The sequence below is a fragment of the Gopherus evgoodei genome, chromosome 1 (genome assembly GCF_007399415.2).
Source record: "Gopherus evgoodei ecotype Sinaloan lineage chromosome 1, rGopEvg1_v1.p, whole genome shotgun sequence".
NCBI classification, from domain to species: Eukaryota; Metazoa; Chordata; order Testudines; family Testudinidae; genus Gopherus; species Gopherus evgoodei.
The window spans coordinates 300,557,340-300,580,503 of NC_044322.1; the positions used below are offsets into that span (position 1 = coordinate 300,557,340).

The 23,164-nt window shown below is 40.3% G+C and overlaps 1 protein-coding gene across 3 annotated transcripts in view; it reads right to left on the bottom strand.

Moving 5' to 3' along the window:
- The window catches only part of NUP107 (nucleoporin 107), a 46,883-nt gene that overhangs the window by 19,779 nt on the left and 3,940 nt on the right, over positions 1 to 23,164 (bottom strand). For 2 of the 3 annotated variants that reach the window (XM_030548777.1, XM_030548779.1), the window contains exons 2-12: positions 21,894 to 21,979; positions 20,071 to 20,160; positions 19,533 to 19,648; positions 17,204 to 17,339; positions 16,432 to 16,535; positions 11,634 to 11,761; positions 8,914 to 8,962; positions 7,578 to 7,649; positions 6,942 to 7,030; positions 5,948 to 6,026; positions 4,263 to 4,376 (exon numbers count right to left, since the gene is read on the bottom strand). In XM_030548777.1, coding sequence (XP_030404637.1) covers positions 4,263 to 4,376; positions 5,948 to 6,026; positions 6,942 to 7,030; positions 7,578 to 7,649; positions 8,914 to 8,962; positions 11,634 to 11,761; positions 16,432 to 16,535; positions 17,204 to 17,339; positions 19,533 to 19,648; positions 20,071 to 20,160; positions 21,894 to 21,979 — 1,063 coding nt within the window. Of the gene's footprint in view, positions 1 to 4,262; positions 4,377 to 5,947; positions 6,027 to 6,941; positions 7,031 to 7,577; positions 7,650 to 8,913; positions 8,963 to 11,633; positions 11,762 to 16,431; positions 16,536 to 17,203; positions 17,340 to 18,610; positions 18,907 to 19,532; positions 19,649 to 20,070; positions 20,161 to 21,893; positions 21,980 to 23,164 lie in introns of those variants that run through there. The other variant, XM_030548778.1, reaches the window with a different exon arrangement.

Sequence of the window (23,164 nt, forward strand, 5' to 3'; positions counted from 1 at the left end):
TGAAATCAAAGAGTATATTATTTTTATTACAAATATTTGCACTGTAAAAATGATAAAAACAGTATTTTTCAATTCACCTCATACAAGTACTGTCGCGAAAGTGCAATTTACAAATGTAGGGGTTTTTTTTTTGTTACAATGAAACTTCAGAGCCTACAAGTCCACTCAGTCCTACTTCTTGTTCTGCCAATTGCTAAGACAAACAAGTTTGTTTATATGTGCAGGAAATAATGCTGCCCGCTTTTATTGACGTCACCAGAATTGCAAGGTATTTATGTGCTAGATATGCAAAACATTCGTATGCCTCTTCATGCTTCGGCCACCATTCCTCAGGACATATTTCCATGCTGATGATGCTCGTTATAAAAATGTGTTAATTAAATTTGTGACTAAGCTCCTTGCGGGATAATTGTATGTCCCCTGCTCTGTTTAACCTGCATTCTGCCATATATTTCATGTTATAGCATCATGTTAGTCTGTATCCACAAAAACAACAAGGATTCCGGTCGCACCTTAAAGACTAACAGATTTATTTGGGCATAAGCTTTCGTGAGTAAACAAAACATTTCTTCCAATGCATCTGAAGAAATAAATCTGTTAATCTTTAAGGTCCCACCGGTCTCCTTGCTGTTTTCATGTTATAGCAGTCCTAGATGATGACCCAGCATACATGTTGTTCATTTTAAGAACACTTTCATTGCAGATTTGACAAAACATAAAGATACCAATGTGAGATTTCTAAAGAGAGCTACAGCACTCAACCCAAGGATTAAGAATCTGAAGTGCCTTCCAAAAATCTGAGAGGGATGAGGTATGGAGCATGCTTTCAAAAGTCCTAGAAGAGCAACGCGGAAACTACAGAACCCAAACGCCAAAAAGAAAATCAACTGTCTGCTGGTAGCATCTGACTCAGATAATGAAAATGAACATGCTTTGGACTGGATTGCTTTGGACTCTTATTGAGCAGAACCAGTCATCAGCATGGATGCATGTCCTCTGGAATGGTGGTTGAAGCATTAAGGGATATATGAATCTTTAGCACATTAGGCACATAAATATCTTGCAACGCCAGCTACAACAGTTCCATGACAATACCTGTTCACTACAGGTGAAACTGTAAACAAGAAGCGGGCAGCATTATCTCCTGCAAACAAACTTGTTTGTCTGAGCAACTAGCTGAACAAGAAGTAGGACTGAGTGGACTTGAAGGTGCTAAAATTTTACACTTTTATTTTTAATGCAGTTTTTTTGTACATAATTCTACATTTGTAAATTCAAATTTCACAATAAAGAGATTTCACTACACTACTTGTATTAGGTGAATTAAAAATACTATTTTTGTTTACAAGTATTGCATTGTAAAAATGATAATCAAAAATAAAGCGAGCACTGTACACTTTGTATTCTGTGTTGTAATTGAAATCAATATTTGAAAACGTAGAAAATATTCAAAAATATTTAAATAAATGGTATTCTATTATATTTTTAATCACACAATTAATCGCTTGACAGCTCTAGTTGTTTTAGATGAAGTCTTCTATAGTTTTTGAAAATATGCCACTTTTGGGGTGAAATTTTTCAACATTATTGAAGGAATTAGGTACCCAACTCTCAGGTGCTTTGGAAAATTCCATCCTTTGTGCCAACAATATCAATCAGGCTATATACTGCCATGAATAGTCTTACTCAAGGAGTCTGCTTCTATCAAAGCCAATTGTAGTACCTATTCTAGCTAGATGAATATATAGCAGGAGTAAAAGCGATAGGGAGAAAAAAATAGGCTTGTGTGGACTGTAAGCAAGCACACACTGTTCAAGGTTACTCATCTCACAACCAATTACTTCCTTATCTAACTGATGTATCAATTCCATGACTGACAGAACTGCCAGAATAGTGAGGCAGATGGTGTTAAATGGTCATGCTTTCTTTAGTCTTTTCAAGCAGCAGAATCTGCAATAACTTGTCACTTTTGGGCATGATGATGGAGGGAAGAAAACTGAAAACGCTGGTAGCTAGGAACAGTGGGATAATACTTTCACCTCTAACAAGTGACTATATTCCTATGTTCCTAAGATTGTAAGATCTTTGGAGTAGAACTTCTTCCCCCTTATTATGCAGGGGTACAGTGCCTCGCATCCTGGCAGCCCCTAGCCCACCACAGAGACCTTCGGATGCTACCATAATACAAATATTCAACTATTAATCATGAAAACCACTAGCACAACGGGGAGCCTCTACTCAAGAGAGGCCGTGTCATAAACAGATAGTAAGAGTTATTAAAACAGAAGTACTTCATATCTCTTTTGCCTGTAAAGGGTTAACAAGATCAGTGAGCCTGGCTGTCACCTGACCAGAGGACCAATCACGGGACAGGATACTTTCAAATCTTGAGGGAGGGAGGTTTGTGTGTGTGCTGTTAGTGTTTGGTTGTTGTTCTCTCTGGGTTCTGAGAGTGACCAGACGTGCAACCAGGTTTCTCTCCAATCTCCCTGATACAGGTTCTTATAGATTCAAAATAGTAAGTACTAGGTGATAAGGCGAGTTAGGCTTATGTTTGTTTTCTTTATTTGCAAATGTGTACTTGGCTGGAAGGAGTTCAAATGTGTACTTGGCTGGAAGGATTTTAATTTGTACTTGTATACTTAGGCTGGGAGGGTATTCCCAGTGTCTATAGCTAAAAGACCCTGTAACATATTCCATCTTAAATTTACAAAGAGAAGTTTTACTGTTTTTTCTTTCTTTAATTAAAAGCTTTTCTTGTTTAAGAACCTGATTGTTTCTTTATTCTGGTGAGACCCCAGGGGACTGGGTCTGGATCCACCAAGGAATTGGGGGGGAGAAAGGAGGGAAGGGGGAGAGAGAGGTTAATTTTCTCTCTGTGTTAGGATTACTTTCTCTCTCAGGGAGAGTCTGGGAGGGGGAGAGAGAAGAAGGGGGGAAGGTGAATTTTCCTCTCTGTTTTAAGATTCAAGGAGTTTGAATCACAGTGATCTTCCAGGGTAACCCAGGGAGGGGAAGTCTGGGAGAGGCAACGGTGAGGGAAAGGGTTTGCTTTCCTTGTGTTAAGACCAGAGGGTCTGGGTCTTGGGGGTCCCCAGGCAAGGTTTTGGGGGGACCAGAGTGTACCAGGCACTGGAATTCCTGGTTTGTGGCAGCGCTACCAGTAATAAGCTGGTAATTAAGCTTAGAGGAATTCATGCTGGTACCCCATCTTTTGGACGCTAAGGTTCAGAGTGGGGAATTATACCATGACAGGCCCAGGATAGGAACTGCAAGGGTGCTGCTGAATTGAGAACACAGCACATACCATGGCAGGCTGACCTCCAAGTGACAGTGTTGTAATTCCCCTCAGATTTGTGGGCAATAGTAGATTTACAACACAAATTATGTAAGGTATTTAAAAAAAAGGCAGAGCTACCTTCAGCCAATGGATTAATGAAAGAGAAGAGTAACCTCTTTGTGCTGGTCAAAACCACAAACTCCTACTATCCTATTCATGCCTATCCAGGAATTCTTCAGAGAGATTTGACTACTGAAGCATTTATGGCTTGCCAGGGACAACAGAAAAAGGAGAAAAAAAAGAAATGAAGTAGAGTCATCTTTCTCCTAGTAAACATGAAATCTGCGTGCTATTTTCATAGCTTCAAATCAGAGTCATCATTAAGAAAGGAAGCCATTCTTAATGTTTACTACAGCCAGGTAAAACCATCAATAAATGATTACATCAGCAAAGAGCAAAAGCATACTTGCAATTCAGTACTAGACGGAAACCCAAGAAGCATCAATTCTGCTATTTTTCAAATTTATACAGCACTCATATGCAAAAAAAGGAGGTGCATAGGATAATTTAATGGTTTTGAAAGGCCTAGCTTACAAGCTCTTTCAGATGGTCTAACTGTACCATACAGCACTGAGCTATCAGTACTAAGCTACTTTAATACCAAGCAGTGCTACTAATGTGCTTGCCTGACATCCCTAAGTCCAATTTATCTACCATAATGCCTGCTCTCAATCCAAAGTTGCACTGGTTTAACTAAAGGTATGATTTTAAATTCAGTGCGGACACTCATATCAGTTAAAACCTGATTTATTGCAGTTGAGCTAACATGTGACATCAGCAATCAGCACCTGTAATTGGATGAAAGCTGAATTGATATATGGATGTCCACACAGAAGTTTGTACTGGTTGAACTAAATCAGTTTTTAAAATGTTTGAACAAGTCCGAAGGAAAGGGAAGGACACTACAGGTTCTGTGGCTTACCTCATCCGTCATCCCAGCTCTGATAAGAGTGAATAGGTACTTGAGTAACCTGGCATCATCTTCTCGATCCAAATCATCGAGTGGCATTTTCTGTCTTATGGGGGCATCTGGGTCCTACAAGAAAAAAAAGAAAAAAGGACAATGAATCCTCCATCCCCTACACTGCAGATATTTCCCTCTGTATGAATGTCTCAAAGGTTATGAATGATAGTAAATCCATCTGTACTCACTTTCCCACGTTGACAACAGTCTGACTAGTCTGCATAAAAACTAGCATTACATTTCGGGTCTCTCCTCTTCGCCTCCCCAGTCACTGAGCCCAAGAGATTACTGTTCATCAATTTCAATCCTTTCGCCTTCTCAAAAGCCCTGTCCTCTCGCTCCTTTCACCACAAACATTTCCCCCTTGTAATCTGTCTCTCCAGATAGCAGACCTTTTCCTTTCCTACTTTTACCTTTGAGTTCTTTGAGAAGGCCTTTTACAACTGTTACATTGACTTCCTCTCTTCTCATTTTCTCGTGGATCCACTCCAACCTATTTTCTGCTTTCTTCAAAACACTGAAATCGCTCTTAATGCCACTAATCACCACCACCTCACCAATTCTCAAAGTCTATGCTCATCTTTCTTGAATTTGCCTCTGCATTTGATACAGCTGATTACTACTCCTTCCTGGACAGCCCTCTCTTGGTTTTCAATACACGAGAAATAATAATGGGAGGAAACCAGAAGAGGATGGTAGCACCCAGAGGCTCCAAACAGAATGGGGGTTTCATTGTGCTAAGTGCAGTACGAAAAGTGTGTCTTAGAGAGCTTACAAATAGTGCTTCACATCCAATTCAAACAAACATTTTGTTCTTACTTTTAGGTCCTTACACCACACAGCCCAAATCTAAATTTGACATGGCCTTCTTTCATTTTCTCCACTGTTTTTCTCCACTCTTCCAATGATGACAACCTTGATACCCCATTTATTACCTTGCTCCATAAGCATCTGTCCCTTACATTTGGCATGCCCTCCCCAAATCAGTTCATCAAGCTAACCTCTTTTGTCACACAAATTATTCTTGTAAGGTTTTCGGAAGTGAGGTTTTAAGTGAAGGGCCAAAGGTAACTAAAATTAAAAAATTAATTTTAAAAAGGGAATCAGAAAGGCACTTGCACAACAACATGATGGTTTGAGTAATCATGTTATTTTATTGCCACTTGTCATTAATCCATTCTATCCTCCTTTATCCTTGTTAATTTATGATTTTCACATGTAGTATCAAGTTAAATCAAGATAATTTGCTCTTCTGGGTAAGGATACTGTTTGTTTTGAAGCACCTAACATTTTGGAGCACTTAAAAAAAAAAGTACCAACAAAGCCACTCACCTCCATGAATAGCTAAGAAGCACTTCTGCTGAAAAAAAGGGGAAGGTGGAAAGAAAAACAAAATCCATGATGGACTAAAGTTGGATGCCCAGAACAATAAAGACAGTGTACATAATTTTCCCAGATGGTCAGGGCTGTTATCATGAAAATGAAAACAAATAAATAAAATCTACTGCAGGAGTTATTCCATTTTTAAGACTCAACTCCTGAACTTTTGGGGAAGTTGTGCTGGGTAGGAAAAAAATATACTAATTACCCCAAAAATCCAATTTACACTTACCATGAAGCCAAACATTTTAAATTATACTTACTAGTTCAGTTACCAGGGGACGAGTACTTCCAATGTATGTGCTGAACTGTCGCTGCTTCAAAATATGTAGAGTGTTCTCCCTAAAAGCAATGAGAAGTGTTCTCTTTAAAGAGACATTTAAGATATCAATTTTTTTTTCCAAGATGGCACATCAAAACAAAGTAATGGATACTTTGATTCTTCATAACATGGGTTCTCAGCGTATCAATTTCTACAGTTTACTTTGAGACCTGTCAGCTATAATTCTGTTGTGTAAATATAATTCAGCTAAAAACATGAAAGAAAACCACCAACTGATATATGATCAAATTCACCTCGACTTGTTTCATTCATCCAAATAATGGAATCATTTCAGTGTGGTAAACTTGATTGTATATTAAAATTCTAAAGTCAGTGTAGCACACTCAGTTCACTTCAGGATTCCAGAACGTATCATTGGTCAAAGTCTGATTTAAAATCCATGTGGGATTTGGTATTTTCTGACCTGAACTCATTGCTGAGGATGAATACGACAAGAACTACGGTTGCCATGGCGTTATAGACAGAGTAACAGCAACAGGAATTTGAGCAAAGAAATAATAAGATGCAAGTGAAGGGACAGATAATTGTATTAACACACACAAACACGAACTATTTAATCCATCTCAAGTAATAAAATTACTGTCAGGTAGCTACCTATTAATTATGTCTATTTTGGTAATACTTAATGACCTCAAACAGTGATTAAGGTACTATTGCACTAGGCATTGGATAAAGAAATGCACTGAATTCTCTTTTTTGGGAAGTCATTGTGTCAACAGCTGACCAAAAAACATCCTTAGCTTTTAAAAAGCTGGCAACTCCTTTCATTTTCTTTTTTAATTCTTAGAGGTTTTTTAAAAACTAACAGCAAGTTGTTAAAACAGCTTTATCATCCAGTTTGCTTTAGTACTTGTAGGAAGCATGCAGTGTAGATAAACTTCTGCATGACCCTTAATGATGATTCAGTAACTTACCAATATACAGATTTTGCATAGAACTCAATGTTGTCAGAGAAATCTCCAATTTCATCCTTGGCAATGCTCTCTAACCAATCTACTACCAGCTGGAATATAAAAATTAGGCTGTTTTTAAAAACACTCCTGTTACACATATTATACCAGCCTCCCAGCCCAATCCTAGCCCATTCATGATCTGTGTATCCTAAAATGTATATACGTCTCTAGATTACTGCACCCATATCTCTCAAGTAACCAAGCATGACTGATTGTGTGTTCAATCCCCGCTTTTGTTAGCCATTCATGTTACAATACTGATTAGCAGCTTATTTTGCTCCATATGTTGGCTAGTAAAGGAGAGGCCAGATGAAGATAGCTCTAAAGACTCCTAATCCTCTGCCCTTTTCATACTAACTTCAAGAACATATCTGGCCTCCATCAATGCAGAAACTAAGAAACTTTTGCCTTCACAAAAAGAACCATGCATGCAATCTCTAATGATGTTATATAACCCAGGAAACCCATTTTAGAGAAATACACAGTGCTAGAAGCAGTTTAATATACTCTACATAGCATTTGTTACAGATTATAATGGAGTATAACACGTATCTAAAGCTTGTTAGCTTATCTACTCCTATATCTTTAAAATCATACCTGGCTTTGTCGAACTAATGAGTCTTTCTGAAACAAGATGCCTACAGCCGTCTTTTCACTAGCATTTAGAACCTATTTAAGAAAGAGCTTTTATTTTTTAATGAAGAAATAAACAGAGTATCAGAATGTAAATCGCAAAAACAAGAGAATTCAGGGAAGACCAATTAATATCATATCCACTGACCTTCTACAAGTTTTATGTTGGTAGCTTAGAAAAAAATTATGCATTATATCAAGATATGAAAGTATATCTGTTCTACACCATAAAATAAAATTACGTTTAAATATGAGATTGCAGAATCAGTCCATAGGTGACATGTTACAAATTAGATAATGATAGCAGATACTGGTATACTTTGGATCCCAGTCAGGTTATTCAAGTATTTATTTTAGATTTATACGAAAATAAAAATGGGCACTAACTCAAGATTCTAAGTGCCCTTGCTATAAATTACAAAATGAAAAATTGGTCAGCACAACACAATATTCTCCCTTTGCCAGACACATCTAACTCTCATTAAACCCTCACCAAAAATAGGAGAAAGAGGCTCTTGCTAAAACCTGGAGGATTTTTTTTTGGGGGGGGGAAGAGAGGAGTGTGGAGCAGGGCAAAGGGGGTTGAGTTTTGGTAGAGTTAAATTTAGAAATATTGACAAGCTTCTCCTCCTCAACTAAAGTAGTACTAGTTGGAGATATCTTATGACAAAGACTATCAGTAGTTTGCATTTTACAAGAAAAGTTACCCCTCTTCCTCTTTAACCTTCCTAAATATACTCTACCAGCACAGGCTGCAAACACTGCTTTGTAATAAAAAGAGCAAAGAGAGAAATAGACCAAGAAAGCTTTTCAAAACTTTTCAGTCTGCATTCATAAGAGAAATCAGGATGACAAGACGCTAAACATCCCTAGGCCTCCTAGATCATTCATATTTGTTCCATCTTCAAGTAATTCTCAACTCTTCACTATCCAATACGAACACCAATATCCATGCCCCTGGAGCTTATAAGAAATGGACAGATAACCACTTAGAACAAACTTTCCAACTTTATATGGAATGGTTATAGAGATACAATTTAATCATATTTTAAACCAATTCCCATGTTATTAATATTAAGAAATGAACATTTAATCTGATTAATTTTTCATAATTTATGCAGTCAGGTTTTTGATCTTAGACAATGAAAATCAAATCAATTTAATTTTTGTTTACAGTCAGTTTTACTTTCAAGTTTTGAGTGATGCAATACTTGGGTTGCAAATAATGAAGACAAGCGTATTTAGATTTCAAAGTTGTCCTTAAACAAAATAAAAAGGCTCTCTATAGCACAAAGCTTACCGTAATTTCAAACATTGTTTCATCTTCCAGGGCAGACTGTATTCTATCTCTAGAGACAAAAGTACAAAATTTTATTAATGGTTAATATGAAAAAAGTTAAAGTTATGTGTTTCCCACTGTAAGGCCTGGTCTACATTATGCGTTTAAACCGAATTTAGCAGCGTTAAACTATTTAACCCTGCACCCGTCCACACAACGAAGCCCTTTACATCGATATAAAGGGCTCTTTAAACCGATTTCTGTACTCCTCCCCGACAAGGGGAGTAGCACTGAAATTGGTATTGCCATGTCGGATTAGGGCTGGCGTGGCCGCAAATCGATGGTATTGGCTTCTGGGTGGTATCCCACAGTGCACCATTGTGATCCCTCTGGAAAGCAATCTGAACTCAGATGCACTGGCCAGGTAGACAGTAAAAGCCCTGCGAACTTTTGAATTTAATTTCCTGTTTGCCCAGCGTGGAGCTCTGATCAGCACGAGTGGCGATGCAGTCCCAAATCCAAAAAGAGCTCCAGCATGGACCGTACGGGAAATACTGGATCTGATCGCTGTACGGAGAGACAAATCTGTTCTATCAGAGCTCCGTTACAGAAGACTAAATGCCAAAGCATTTGAAAAAATCTCCAGGCTATGATAGCGTCCACAGCACAGTGCTATGTGACAAGTGTAACGGAAAGCCAAAGAATCAAATGGACGCTCATGGAGGGAGGGAGGGGGTACTGAGGACTCCAGCTATCCCACAGTCCCCGCAGTGTTCAAAAAGCAATTGCATTCTTGGCTGAGCTCCCAATGCCTGAAGGGTCAAAAACATTTTCCCGGGTGTTTCAGGGTATATGTCGTCAATTTACACCCTTCGCCCCCACCCCCAGAAAGAAAAGGGAAAAAAAACATTTCTCGCCTTTTTTCCATGTTGCCCTATGTCTACTGCATGCTGCTGGCAGATGGAGTGCTGCAGCGCTGAACACCAGCATCCCCTTCCCGGTGGCAGACAGTACAATATGACTGCTATCCATCGTCATCATCAGACCGTGAATGCTTCTGGCTGGCCTCGGTGAGGTCAGCTGAGGGCGCCTGGGTAAAAATGGGAATGACTCCCGGTCATTCCCGGCAGATGGTACAGAACGGCTGGTAACCGTCCTCATCATAGCAACTGGAGGCTGAGCTCTATTAGCCCGCTCCTTTCATGTCTCAAGAAAAGATTCTGTACTGCCTGGACTATCATAGCAGCTGGAGGCTTCCTCCCCCTCATTTTATCTCACTAAAAAGCCAGTGTTTCTTATTCCTGCATTATTTATTACTTCATCACACAAATGGGGGGACACTGCAACGGTAGCCCAGGAGGGTTCGGGGAGGAGGGAAGCAACGGGTGGGGTTGTTGCAGGAGCACCCCCTAGAACGGCATGCAGCTCATCATTTCTGCGGGATCTCTGGGGCTCTGACATGGAGCAGCTGTGCTCTCTAGTTCTCTAGTACACTTGCCCCATATTCTAGGCAGGACTGACTATTTTTAGACAAAACATAAAGAAGGGAATGACCCAGGAAGTCATTCCCATTTTGGTCCGTGCGCCCCTGGCCGACCTCAGCGAGGCCAGCCAGGAGCACCCATGACAGCAGCAGACTATACAAAACGACTGATAACCGTCATCTCATCACCAATTTACAATGGCAGATGGTGCAATAGGGATGGTAACCGTCTTTGCTACCATGCAAAGGCAAATGAATGCTGCTGTGTAGCACTGCAGTACCGCATCTGTCAGCAGCATCCAGTACACATAAGTGACAGTGATAAGGCAAAACGGGCTCCATGGTTGCCATGCTATGGTGTCCGCCAGGGCAATCCAGGGAAAAAGGGCGCGAAATGATTGTCTGCCGTTGCTTTCACAGAGGAAGGACTGAGTGACGACATTTACCCAGAATCACCCGCGACACTGTTTTTGCATTGGGATCTCAACCCAGAATTCCAAATGGGCGGGGGAGACTGCGGGAACTATGGGATAGCTACGAGATAGCTACCCACAGTGCAACGCTCCGGAAATCGATGCTAGCCTCGGTACAGGACCACACCGCCAAATTAATGTGCTTAGTGTGGCTGCGTGCACTCGACTTTATACAATCTGTTTTACAAAAATGATTTATGTAAAATCAGAATAATCCCGTAATGTAGACATACCCTACGTCTTCCCTACAACTACAAATGAAAAGAAGAAGACACTCACTGGGCAGGTCTTCACTACCCGCCAGATCGGTGGGTAGTGATCAATCTATCGGGGATCAATTTATCGTGTCTAGTGTAGACGTGATAAGTCGATCCCCGATCACTGTGCTGTCGACTCCGGAACACCACCACTGTCAAGAGGCAGAAGCAGAGTTGATGGGGGAGCAGCGGTAGTCGATCCTCTCCGTGAGGACACGAGGTAAGTCGGTCTAAGATACGTCGACTTCAGCTACATTATTCTCATAGCTGAAGTTGCGTATCTTAGATCGATTCCTCCCTTCCCCCCAGTGTAGACCAGGGCACTGATTGATCTAGCATTCATGTTTAATACCTATGCAATGACAAGTCAATTGTGACTTTTATGAACATTTATGCAGTATGTTTACACTAAGCAAAGCTGCTTAACTATTTTTCCTTGCAGAATATAAATCTGGTCGTCTGTATATCTAAGTGACTAACTCATTGCAAAAGTAAAACCAACATACTTTAAAAAAAAAAAAAAACTACCTGTAAAGTGAGGACAGTAGTCTCCAGGTTACCATCTCTTGCTTGAGAAGCCACAAAACACTAGCCGTCTTTGAAAACTTCTGCTGTCCAGGAGTCGCTCGGTAAACTATTTTCCCCAGTATATTCACCTGATGTAAATAATGATATACAGTACGTTATCCGTTCTCTATTGTGTGTCAAGCAATTTTTGCATTACCCTGAGTATTGTCTGTTAGCTAAGATAGATCTTAAAATAAGCAAGCCCCTTTCATTTCATTAGTTAGGAGCAGAAGCACTAATGTTATAGCTACACTACAGAGCTTGCAGCTGTGCTGCTGTAGCACTACTGATGCAGATGATCTAAGCTGACAGGAGAGCACTCTCCTGCCATGAGCAGTGGTAGCTATAATCAGAAGAAGCTCTCCCACTGACACAGTGCTGTCCACACTGGCGATAAGGTCAGTGTAACTTATATCACTCAGGGAGTAGCTTAATCACATCCCTGAGAAACATATCTTAGGTCAGTATAAGATGAAGTGTACGCATGGCCTAAGCCTATCCTCAACTGCCTGAACAATTGCAAATAGTCAGTTCTAAGCACCATGACTCATTAACTGAAATGAAACGTATTAAGTCCTTGTTACGAGCTGCATGAAACACTTATGGGGCCACATGTAAAACAAGACCAAATAGAATCTGCCTAGAAATGTGTTTGTATGTGCAGATGAGAACAGAGGCAAAAAAAAGGCAAGGAAGCCAAGATCTAACCCGTGAGCATAGTGTGACCCTGGGAAAAGCTAAAGAGCACTTTTGGGTCTCATGTTGCAGGGCTCTACTGGGAATGCACTGGTGAAAGCAGCAGCATGTCAGGTCACCGCTCCCAAGAGCTAGTGCCCCATGCTGTTACCAACTCTGGCATGGCTGCATCGCCCCCAGCTCTGCCCACTGGCAGCTGTCCCTGGTCATGCTAGTGCATGCGAGCAGCTCGTACACCCCCAGACAGTAGAAGCAGGCTGCTGCATGGAAGGGACTTGTGTCTGGGGGCCTACGAGCCGCTCGCACACACTAGCACGACCAGGGACAGATGCTGGTGGGGCTGGTGCCCACCCCAGTGGGTGGGGCTGGGGCAGTACAGCAACGCCAGAGGAGCTGCCAGTGCAGGGTGCTGGCTCTCAGGAGCAGCGTCCTAACATGCTGCTGCTTTCACCGCTGCAGGTCCTGGTAGAGCCCTGCAGCTTCACGGATACCGATTTATATCCGTAGATACAAATTTTCTATCTACACAGGGCTCTATCAGTTTCCAAAAAGAAATTGTAAGCTGGTCTTCCTGTTGAACCAAGATGGAGCAAATTATGGTGATGCTTGAATAAAGATGGATAAAGGAATTTAAAACAAGACCTGGAGGCTTCACAAAAGGAAATAAAGCAGGATCTGGAGAATTCTCAGAAAGGGCTGAGGGCTGACCTGCAGGTGAAGGTCAAATCTCTGTTGGAGCAAGAACTTCAGTGTCCAGACAGGTTGTGAAGCCCAGCTGCAAAGCTCCAGGCTGGAATGGCAAAACAGATCATAGTGGTGACCAGCAACCTGACTGCCACAGATCAGAAGTCTTTCCATGAAATCATGGAGACCAGGTAAGCTTTAGCCCACGTGGAAAATTCAGCTCCAGAAGGAAAACAAAGTGCGTCAGATGACAGTGGAAGGCAGCTATCTGGATGAGGAATTGAGCCAGCCAAAGGACTTGGGTAAAACTGGACATTCACAACACTTTCCTACCCAATTTGTAAATCAGAGGCCCAGAGAGGAGAGGTCCAGCTGTCCCAGCTCCAGTGATGCAAAAACTCACTACCTTTGAGGGAATGACTCCATGTGAGGCTTATGTGGTTCACTTCAACATTATATATCAAAGTAATAGCTGGGAAGAGGGAAAGAAAAGAGACGTACTAGCTGCCAATTTGAGTGCTCAAACTCTGATTATGCAGAACTTAACCCAGAAAATAGTTATCCAGAACTGGTACAAGTCCTTGACATGCAGTTTGGAGTTAGCCATCAAGCTGCGCTGGCCAGGGCACAGATAAGAGCTAGGACAGGGAAAGAAGAAACCCCACCTGACCTAGAAGAGGACCAGCAGAGACTTGTGTTCTTGGCATACCAAGATACCAATGAGGCCTTCCAGGACAAATTGGTGATGGACCAGTTAGATGCTCAGCTGGACTTGGATTTGCAGAGCAAGTGAAATTTGCCACAGAACTTGAATCTTTCCTTGCAGCAATGCATGCTAGCTAAGAGGAAACAACCACTAGCGAGGAAGACAGAAGCTGATTGCCATGTGTCCTGTAATCACAGCTCTGTGAAAGAGGGGATTCTAATCTGTTTCATGATTTTAGTGAGCGACTAGAAACAGTGATAAATTTAGTTTCTAAAAGAAGAGAAATGGACAATGACACAAAAATTAAAGGAAACAGTTCAGTTTAATGCTGGTAATGTTTTAAAACTAGACACACAAACACAGAAAGTTTGCTATAAAATTAACACCGGGCAAGACAGACTGTTGGAAGTGTCTCGTGAAAGCCTCTCATTGTTCAGGAAATAGGAGTACAGCAAGGTGATGGGGATAAAGTTTCATGGAGGAGTAAGGATTAGCCTCACAGTTTTTGGTCAGATATGGGAAGTTACACAAACAGTAACTGGAGTCTGGCTAGTGTGTGTAATAGGATCCATAAATCAAGCACATCGGTGACTGATGCTGGCTCAAACAAAGTTATTAAACCAGATGTTTTTAAAAGGCTAGGGAATCGAGGCTCCAACACTGAACCACCTAACCAGTCTTAATGGAGACAGTGATGGGGGCAAGAGCATCCATCCAAAAACAGGATTTTGGACCTCGAGCAAGAAGTCTGGGTGGCAAAAACAGTGGATGAGCTTGGATTTCATTAGGGTTAGTAACGGTAATGGTGTAATCAATGCCAGGAAAGATGTCTTACAAATTCCCTTTCACGATATGGCTGAGGTTAGACTAATGGCTTGTAGACAATTGTTTTGCAGTGACTGAACTGTTCAGCCTCTAGAGGTAGAAATCATTTTAACAGCTGTATCAGTGGCTCCCGAACTGTGGGTGATGACCCCATCACCAAGTGAGGAGGAGAGTGAGTGGAGTTGGGTGAAACCTGGTTTGGTTTTTTTTTGTTTTTTTTTAGTTAAAACTTCATTCAAACCAATGTGTTAATGCACCCTTCACTTAAAATAGCTCTGAGAAACACTTCCGGGGGCATACCTAAAATAAGGCCTAATAGAATTAGCCCAGAAACTAGCACCAGGTGGATAGTGGGGGCATTCCACTGGGTGTTGTGAACAGGTGTGTGGGGGTGTATGAGAGAACACAGAAAGTGAGAACAGACAAGAACAGAGGCGCAAAGGCAAAAAAAGAAACGAAGCCAAGTATTAGCCATGAGCACTGTGACACAGGGAAACACAACCTAGATGGAGCTACTACAAGGTAGATAAATAACTGGTTGGAAAACCATTCCCAGAGAGAGTAGTTATGAGTGATTCACAGACAAGTTGGAAGGGCATATTGAATGGAATCCCACAGGGATCAGTGCTGTGTCCGGTAGTGCTCAATATTTTCATCAATTATTTAGATAATGGCCTAGAGAGTACTCTTATACAGTATACTTATCAAGTTTGAGGACGATACCAAACCGGGGGGAAGAGGGGGTGTTACAAGTACTCTGGAGAATAAGATTAAAATTCAAAATGATCTGGATAAATTGGAGAAATGGCCTGAAGTAAATAGGATGAAATTCAATAAGGACAAATGCAAAGTACTCCACTTAAGAAGGAACAATCAGTTGCACACATGCAAAATGGGAAATGACTGCCTAGGAAGGAGTACTGCAGAAAGGGATCTGGGGGTCATAGTGGATCACAAGCTAAATGAGAGTCAACAGTGTAACACTTGCCAAAAAATAAGAGCAAACATTCTGGGATGTATCAGCAGGAGTGTTGTAAGCAAGACACAAGAACTAATTATTTTGTTCTACTCCACAGTGATTAGGCCTCAACTGGAGTAGTGTGTCCAGTTCTGGGCCCTACATTTCAGGAAGGATGTGGACACATTGGAGAAAGTCCAGAGAAAAGCAACAAAAGTGATTAAAGGTCCAGAAAATGACCTATGATGAAAGATTGAAATAACTGGGTTTGTTTAGTCTAGAGAAGACTCAAGGGGGATATGTTAACAGTTTTCAAGTCCATAAAAGGTTGTTAGCAAGGAACAGGGAGAAAAATTGTTCTCATTAACCCCAGTGATAGGACAAAAAGCAATTGGCTTAAACCGCAGCAAGGGAGGTTTAGGCTCGATATTAGGAAAAACTTCCTGTCAGGGTGGTTAGGCACTTAAATAAATTGCTTAGAGAGGCTGTGGAATTTCCATCAACGGAGGTTTTTAAGAGGTTAGACAAGCACCTGTCAGGTATGGTCTAGATAATGCTTGAGCGGATTAAAAGACCTCTTGAGGACCCTTCTAGTCTTACGAATCTATGACTACTCTATAACCCTGGGAAAAGCTACAGAGCGCTTTTAGGTCTGGTGTTGGCTAAAAAGGCCTGGGGTTGCAAGCTAAGAAACTACTCCTTTTGTTTCTGGTTCTCGTGCTCAGAGGAGCAGGATTTTGTACGTTACTTGTAAACAAACAAAATGCCCAACTCCTTCCAACTGTAAAATTTAACTAGCAGTTCTGGTCAGAAAGGAAAAACATCCCTAGTTTCAGCAACACAACCTCTTATGAAAGGAAATACAATGTGAAATTTTTACAACAATTTACCTGGTTATTACAAGTATTCTCATACTCTTCTACAAGTTCAAAAATGGTAGTTGAAGTGTGCTTCAAAAACGAATGCAGAAAATCTGAATACATACTCATAGTAGCTAGAACACATTAAAGAAAAAAGAGTCATGACAGCATGCCATACTTTGAAAACTGAACACACAGAAATTCTCCTGATAACAGATAAATTTATATTCGACATTTTCAAGAACTATACAAAGTACTATTTTTCAATAGTACGGGTTTTAAGTTTGAAGGCCAGCCTAAATAATTTCAATTTCAATAAAATCTCATTAGCAGCTCTTTTTTGGCACAGTCATGATGAAAATAAAATGCAGACACTTACATGAACTATGCATACGCTGCAGAATGTCATGAAAACTTACCACTGCAACTAAGAAAGTGAATTACGTAAGGACACAGCAATTATACCACATCTTTTGCTATAGAGCTGGTTGTATGAGAAAGCTTTAAAAATACACCAAAAGTGCCTAGCTCCATAAGATGCAGCTGTTCTACACCTTACATCTCTAGGACTGACAGACTATTTGTGACTCCATGTTCTAAAGAAGTCTCTTTTCTCTCAATGATTAACTCACAAAGTATCGTCTCCAGACAGCAAGTAGAAGGGGGTGGGGGTGAGGAGAAGAGTCAGGCAAGGACATTCTGGAAAAACATTACAATAAGGAAGTGGAACATACATCTAAGAATTGCACAAAATAATAATTGTTTCATTTTATTTTGTTGTGAAAGCTCAAAGTCATCTCACCAGCTTCTCCGGGATCATCCTCACGCAAGAGAACAGCACTCATGGTGACATCTTCTGTCACATTGGACAAGTCTAGGTTTGTGTACATTCCTGTATGCTGAGGTGTGAGTGCAGCTGTCCAATTGCTGTCATCCAACTAAAACACAACACAGAACAACATAGGGAAAAATAAAGGCAATTTTAAACTGTCAGGAGCTTTCAAGCTTCTTCATTCTATGATTATTTCTTATGGATACAAGCAAAGTACGTCTAGAAATTAAAAATGACTCAGCTTTTAGATACGACAGATTTGCCTTTAAAAAGGTACAAGTCTGGATGTATATGATTTTCTAATGTAATGGGAAGGATGAAAAATTTCACTCATTCTTAAACTACATATCCTCCTCTCTCCCTAAACTGTATTATGTCAAACCGTAACTTGGACTGAAGTTTTAAATTGTCCGAAATGGGTGAAAACAGCAGAATAATTTTAACCTACAAGCACGTTGAGAGAGAGAGAGAGAGAGCGCGTGCGCGCAGAGCAGAGCCGAGCCAAAAACTGACATAAACCAGTTTGAATTAAAATTGTTCATTAGGACTTTTCAAGGCTTCAGGTGAGGTTATGATAAAAAGGTATGTTTTAGGAACAGCAACAAAATGAGACAGTGTACAAACCAGAGGTGCGGATTAATTCATGCAATTAACTCAAAATAATCACAATTAAAAAATTAATCACGATTAATTGCAACTTTAATCACATTTAAATAAAATACCAATTGAAACGTATTAAATATTTGTGGATGTTTTTCTACATTTTCAAATATACTGATTTAAGTTACAACACAGTATACAAAGTGCAGATTGCTCACTTTATATTATTTTTATTACAAATATTTGCATTGTAAAAATGTTAAACAAAAATAGTATTTTAATAATATTTTGTGATGCTGGCTACAACAGTGCCATGTGAACACCTGTTCTGACTTTCAGGTGACATTGTAAACAACAAGCGGTATTATCTCCTGCAAATGTAAACAAACTTGTTTGAGTGATTGCCTGAACAAGAAGTAGGCTCTAAAGTTTTACATTGTTTTGTTTTTGAATGCAGTTTTTTTTGTACATAATGCTACATCTGTAAGTTCAACTTTAATGACAAAGAGATTGGAGTACAGTACTTGTACTAGGTGAATTGAAAAATACAATTTCTTTTGTTTTTTTACAGTGCCAATATTTGTAATAAAGTGAGCACTACATATTTTGTATTCTGTGTTGTAATTGAAATCAATATATTTGAAAATGTAGAAAACATCCAAAAATATTTAAATGAATGGTGTATTCTATTATTGTTTAAGAGCGCAATTAATCATGATTTTTTTTTTTAATAGTTTGACAGCCCCAGTACAAACAAGGACTAAGGAAAATACTTACATTTGAAGGGACATGACGATCACTCCTTTTGGTTATTTCTGGGGGACCATGTGGTAACTTACCCAGATGAGCATAGCAGCAAGCCAGCTGAGAGTGACAGAGACTGGAGCTATCACCATCTCACAATGACAAGCATCCTAATAATCATCACCATGACTACCATCACCAACACTACACACTAGGTCCCACTGATTTGCCATTAGGTCTTTTCCCTGATCCTGAAGGATACTCTCACTGAACCAGTGAAGACAGGGAATCAGACATCATCATCTTCATGGCAGTATGTTAAGCACCTCCTGAAATGTGAACATAGGTCCTTGCTATTCTCCAACCTGTTTTTCAAATTCCATTCCCACATTATTCCTACTGCTTCTCTTCTCTCTTAGCCTTTTTGCCTTCTAGCCAAATGCAGAGGGAGGGATGAGACCTACTGGTTTTAAATTTGACGGTCAGCCTAAATAATTTAGAAGACTGTTGTCTCATTTTTAAGAGACTTTGGTGAGTGGGAACTTATGCTTCAATCACTTTCAGTTGTGCATATTGAAAGCTTTCCCAGGCTGACCTTACATAATCAGTTTAATTCCCTGACTACAATCAATCCCTCCGTTCCTTTAATAGTTTAGTTGTAAATATGAAACATGTTTTGATAAGAGAAGTTTATATATCCAAAACATTTAGGGTTGTTTTGTTTAAAAAAATAAACTTTATATTTTTTGTGTTTAATTAAATACTAGTTATCCTAACGCAGCTTGATACAAAACATAAGCAAAAATATATTAATAAGCAAGCGACATTACCATTTTCTAATATTCAAAATGTACAATTAATAGGAATCTGAAAATATTAAGCAATAAAATAAAACCTTGTCATAAGGTTCATATGAGCGAAGAAGGGAGAACCACATGCCCTATAATCTTCATACCATAGACAGATGGCCAAAGAATCCAGGAGTATGTGTAAATTGAGGCGATTTCCCTCCTGTTCCCAGGATGGTAGATATATCTAGCTGCTTTGTGGAACATCGTGTTTGTGAAGTAACTGAAAAGCAAAACAATATTTTTCTAAAAAGAAAGTTTAAAGCTATGGAGCTCTGTTGAAAAAAAAAAAAAAAAAAAAAATCAGTAACTGAGATTGTAAATGTACTTATGAAGTCCTACATTCAGTTAACTAAGGAAAGAGCTTAACTGTGTCTCTCTCAAAGTTTAGGTAACATTATCTTTACTATTATTATATGGGCTTTGTCAGTATGCCTGCTGCTACACAGAAAGAAACATTGTCTCAGCCTTAACAAACTTTAAGACAATTACAGAATAAAGTCTTTGAGGTAAAATAGAATAGTGAGAAATAAAAATATAGAAAACAAAACATTTAATGTAATCACAAACTACAATTTACTATTCATGGAAGTGGAGAAGGAAGGGGGTGGGGCGCACGCAAATAAAAAATCCCAAACGACTTACCAGACTGGCGAAGCAATGACCCTGGAGTTCGGGGAACTATCTGGCCTCTTGATACTCCATTACCAAGACTGTCATCCAGGGATGCAAGAACTGGTGGACACGTTAAGAAAGAATGCCCTAAGCTCCATCTCAGGTCCATTACAAAACTATTGTGAGTGATTAATAATATAAATGAACCATTTCTGCTAATAGCATCTTTAGAAATCCTTAAGATACCAAAAGGAATGTACATCTAGTCCACTAAATTTAACAGGGCTAAGAGACAGTCCCTGTTAGATAAACTTGAAATATTTGCCACAGACTTAATAGCTAGAGGACTAAGGTTAAACCTAACAACTTTAGGTAGATACTGAAGATGAGTGTGCGGATGGAGGGAGACTCACAGTGAGGAGTCTAGAAGAAACCCTCTGGGAAGTATTCCAGACCCACAGGTGCTGAGATTGAGGAGGGTATTAGTAGTATTACATTCTAGCCAAAGGCTGATGTATCTTCTTAATCTGAAATTCCACCCCTCACAGAAAGAAGAAAAAAAAGCTTTCTACATCTGCTCTCTAGCCACATAAGCCTGCTAGTTGCTTTGGAGAGGGTGGGGGAGAAGAATTCTCTTCTCCTCTACCTTTTCCTCAATTTGTTTTGTGGTTCCTCTTACTCAATACATAACTCCAGTGTGTGATTGCTTCTAGATTTGCCAAGCAGCATGAAACTCGCATGATTCCTGTCAATTTCCCTACTAAATTCCCTGCTGTTCTTCAGAATTCTGAACAGGACCAGCGTCTTGTTAGTTTTATTCTGTAGTTGCTTAGGACAGCTACCAGCAACAGACTCCCTTGCTCTCAGTTTCAGGAAAATATTACTGCATTAATTCACACATAGAAAATTGTTCTCTCAACCATAAAAACTATTTTTGAAAGCAAACCATTCAATTCTGCAGAAATTGATAACTTATGCCAATATACACTCTTGCAGAAGCTTCCCACCTGTCATGGATAAATTAATTATTCAATCCCTGATCTAAGCATAGTATGAAAATAGCCTAGATGCTAGAAAATATTTTGAAGTTTAAAACAAATGTAATGGAGGAGCTAGGGGAACTCTACAAGACAAAACACAAATTACTGCAAAACTGTCTTCCAGTAAATATACAACTGTCTTTCAGTTTAGTCCTAAAGAATCACTTGGAAAAGTTCTGCTACACAGGCAAGATGGTGTAGTATGCTGCTAAATACACAATAATATTCATTTTCCAAATCAAACTAACCTGGATTTTCTAGTTTCACTGAGTTCTTGAAGGGAGACTTAACTGAGAACCAAGTCAAATTAAAAATAAAATATGGAGTCAAGATGTTCCAGGAGCTTCACACACCCCAAAGCCACCCACCCAATCAATCTTTGTGCTTATAAAATCACATTTTTTAAAATATCCCTCCTTTTCCTCTATGAAATCCTACTGCGAGCATGAGGTAAAACTGAAGGACTACATAGGGGAAACAGTGAAACAAATTGCTGTTGAGTGCACAAGCAAATTAACTGAAAGAGTAAAAAAGTAAACTCTTTCAGTTATAGAAGTTACTTTTAAAACAGTAGGTATAAAGTTCTTAGAAATTAGATTTTTAACATATACTTCAATGAAATTTGTGACTTCAAATGTGCATGAAATTAAAGGAATACATTTTACAGTACTCTTCACCTGACAAGAATTCCATTTTTGGGAAGTCTTCATTTACTATACTCAAACCCACAAAAAGTTAACTGCTGCATTCAGCAATCACAATTTTTATACCCTTTAAAACAGGCAGAAAAAAACCTTGACAGAAAAAGGATACTAGAAACTCTTTTTTTAGCGCTCTGTTTCCGAACAGGTCTGGTCATGTCCACATCTTGTGTGGATGACATCTCTCCAAATTCATTCCTACAAAATAGGAAAATAGTTGCTTTAAGTAAACACATTCAGATTACATTTCCCAAAACAATGAGAACTGTAGCCAGTAACTTTATGGCACTAACTCAAAAATTCAATTAAAAAGAAAAAAATCAAAAAATAAAAAATTTAAAATGGAACTCCAAATACTGATATCTATCCAGCAACAGCCTTTATATAAAAAGTTCTTGTGGAGCACTTGATTCTCATAACGCTGTTGAGTCTGCAGTGTTTAAGCCAGGGTGGTCAAACTTATTGACCATCCAAGCTGCATATGACAATCTTCAGAAGTCTGAAAGCCAAGGCACACCTGCTGGGGGTCAGGGCTTCAGCCCTGCAGGGAAGGGGATCTCAGGGCTTTAGCCCTATGGGAGGTGCTTCTCAGGGTTTGCGGCTTCAGCCCCATGGAAGGTGACTGTTGTGGCACAAGGTTTCAGCCCCGTGGTGGGGTTTGGGACTTCTGCCATGCGGGGATGGAGGTCTCGGGGATTGAGCTCTGAAAGGTGAATGCGGGGCTCGGGGCTTCAGCCCCACTCCTGCTGAAGTCCCAAGCCCTGGAAGGTGCACCCCATGGGGATGAACCCTAAGACCCCTCTTCCCCACTGGGCAGAAGCCAGAGGAAATGGGGGGGCACATGGGGGTCACATGCTCCCCCAGATTTGTGAAAGGGTCTGCTGTCCCTGCTCAGTCACATGGTGCCACCGCTGTACCCACTCCCTGAACAGCAGCTGCTAGAGCTCGCAAGCTGGAAGCTGAGGCCATGAGGAGAGGCAGCAGCAAACAGCTGGGAGCTGCAGGGGCACCTCTCTATAGAGCTAAAGCAGCAGCCCCACCCTGCAGTTCCCAGCAATTTGCTACTCCCTCTCTATGCAGAGCTAACACCTGGGAGCTGCAAGGAGGGGCCAATGAGGATAACAGGTGGGCATGGGCGGGGGAGACATGACTGGAGCTGCAGGGGAGGCTGAACCTTTAAATTGTGCCCTTCCACTTCAGATGCTGATTAAGCTTTTGTAGGGCCCTGGGCCAGAGCATGTGGGGGCCCTTCCCCACCCCTTCCACCTGCAGTCCCCCTGCCTCTCCCCCCAGAGAAATGGGTTTAGGGGGCGGGGGCTTGCCCCATCCAGCACTCCTGCTGGGGAACAGGGGAAGCCCCCGTGCCTCAACAGGAGCACCAGG